The following is a 2,487-nucleotide window of genomic DNA, read 5'->3' as shown; positions in this document are numbered from 1 at the left end:
TCAATTAGGGCCCTAATCTATCATTGTTTGGCCATTCAAAGTACATGCAAGGTAGTGTTTACTTCATAAAGCGACTTTTCAAAGTATAAGTCGGGACGATGGTGCAGATGAATCTAGCACATAAAGATGGCTCTTTCCTTACGTGCTAGAGTCTATAAGATAGTTCGCTTTGACTTTGAATACGTGGCGTGAAGTCGGTGGACCATGGATCATGGAAGACAGCCAGTGGAGCGTGGAAAATGAGCAGGCCGCGACAGAAGCCTACCCTCCCTCCCTCCCACGGTCCCACCCATCCATCATGATGATGCTGATGAGAGAGAGAGAGAGAGAGAGAGAGAGAGAGAGAGAGAGAGAGAGAGAGAGAGAGGCTCTGCATGGCTTACTGTTATACAATCGTGAGCTGATATTTATGAGGCTTGTTAATTAGCTGAAGTACGAGGATATCACCTCACATCAGGGCTATTATATAAAGGACCCAAGCTACAGCAGCTCGACGGGGAACTTCGCATCTTGCAGCTCTCTCTCTCTCTCTCTCTCTCTCTCTCTCGTCATGGATATTCATGCGATGGGGCGGCCTCCAGCTCCCCTTGTTCGTCTCGGCCTGCAGCTCTTCTTGCTACTCGCCTGCGCTTGCAGCATGCAGGGAGTGCTAGCCCACTACGAGCCTTCTCCTTATTACTCGGAACCACCCCCGGTTTACACCCCTCCGCCCTACCATAAGCCGCCACCTGCCTACAGCCCCCCTCCCTATCACAAGCCGCCTCCCGTGGCGAGCCCTCCACCCTACCATAAGCCGCCTCCCGTGGCGAGCCCTCCACCGTATCACAAGCCGCCTCCTGCCTACAGCCCTCCTCCCTATCACAAGCCGCCTCCCGTGGCGAGCCCTCCGCCCTACCATAAGCCGCCACCTGCCTACAGCCCCCCTCCCTATCACAAGCCGCCTCCCGTGTATAGCCCGCCACCCTATCACAAGCCCCCACCTGTCCACAAGCCGCCGCCACCAACCTACACCCCTCCTCCCAAGCCGCCGAGCCACAAGCCTCCGCCCTATCATAAGCCGCCTCCATACCACAAGCCTCCTCCTGTCTACACCCCACCCTCAACCTCTCCCCCCTCTCACAAGCCCCCGCCTGTGCACAAGCCTCCCCCTTATCACAACAAGCCCCCTCACACCCCCAAGCCTCCTAAGTACTCCTATCCGCCGGCTCCCCATTACTAGCTGCTGGCTATTGCTTAGCTTTTGAAGCTCTGCATTCGGACCTATCACTAAAGCAGACGACGTCATAATGGTGTACACTCTGCTGTACAAGTTCATATCATAATTTAACCAATAATGTGAATGTTTACACACGCAAAAGGGTGCATAATCTATGAAAGCGTTTATTCTCATGTAGATGTAGATGATGATAGACGGAGCTTGGACTGGATAGTTTTTTTCTTCTTTTTGCCGACATTGCTAGCGGGGTACTCGAATTACTTACGTAAATGAAAGTCCATCGTGTTGATTCTTTTCTTCTTTCAGATGCATTATATAAACGAGTTCTTCTTGGTCGCTCTCCTACTTATGTTCTTATCCAAATTGTGTGTGATGAATACCCATGATCCTATATTAAGGTATTGCTCAAGGAAACTCTCGTGTGCTTTGCATTACATAGCGATTATCCTAACAGCACAAAGCATAGTACATGATATTGGATAACAATAAAAAACTAGAAGAGCAACATTGCAATATCTCCCATGGTATAAGTGTCTTTTGCACCACATGTCATGAGAATCATGCACATATTTTCGGTGCCCAATGGCTAGACAACTCTAAGGTTTCATTTTCTAAGTATGGACTTTGGTGTGATAACAACAATCTGTTGTCTTTCACTCATGGGTGTTGCGTAAGCTGCCATCGATGAGCACTTTATAGCTAGATCTTCCTCATCTCTTTTATTTTGTGTTGGACTGGTATTTCACATATTTGGAGGACATGTGATGCAATCACGTGTTCCATGTGATCCATGGATGTTTTACCCTCCGGGATCACAGAGAATGATGTACATATGATTTCAGCAATGAAGTTTAGTCAATGTTTTTTTATCCAAGGGTTACTGCTCATACTTGTTTTGCTGAAAAAGTTCGATCATCTGATTCACAATGTAATTCAATTTCTCTTAATAATAATCTTAATTTAGCCTTAAGAATCTTTGGTCATGTGGGCTGTACTTGAGGATCAATATTGTGAGAATATTGTCATCAGTTATTTTCATGATTTCTACTAGTCTGGTTCTCAAAGAGGTGATTGCCTCATGGTTCGAGATCATTCAATCCACCCTAGTTGTAGCGACATTAAAAACTTCCTTAATTTCTTGTCATAGTAGCTTGCAAATCGCTTCTTATGGTATTTTCTACTTGTTCTTAATACTGCTTGCTTCATCAAAACACCCTAGGTAAATATTTCTGTTCGTTGACTCAAAATTCTTTATGAAGAGAGAGAAACAG

The 2,487-nt window shown here is 46.4% G+C and overlaps 1 protein-coding gene across 1 annotated transcript; it reads left to right on the top strand.

The window, feature by feature from the left end:
- The first annotated feature begins 480 nt into the window (after window positions 1-480).
- On the top strand, window positions 481-1,563 carry LOC148011894 (uncharacterized). Its single transcript, XM_087670821.1, has one exon. The coding sequence runs from the start codon at window positions 551-553 to the stop codon at window positions 1,217-1,219; it is 669 nt and encodes a 222-aa protein (XP_087526947.1). The 5' UTR covers window positions 481-550; the 3' UTR covers window positions 1,220-1,563.
- Window positions 1,564-2,487: the final 924 nt, after the last annotated feature.

Source organism: Lygodium microphyllum, chromosome 28 (genome assembly GCF_053477565.2).
Source record: "Lygodium microphyllum isolate KBCC chromosome 28, Lygodium_microphyllum_v1.1.10, whole genome shotgun sequence".
NCBI classification, from domain to species: domain Eukaryota; kingdom Viridiplantae; phylum Streptophyta; class Polypodiopsida; order Schizaeales; family Lygodiaceae; genus Lygodium; species Lygodium microphyllum.
The sequence above is the reverse complement of the archived record's forward strand: the minus strand, read 5'-3'. Positions and strand labels throughout refer to the sequence as shown.

Excerpts from the sequence above, each read along its gene's own strand:
- LOC148011894 (XM_087670821.1), top strand. The coding sequence starts at position 551 with ATGGATATTCATGCGATGGGGCGGCCTCCAGCTCCCCTTGTTCGTCTC.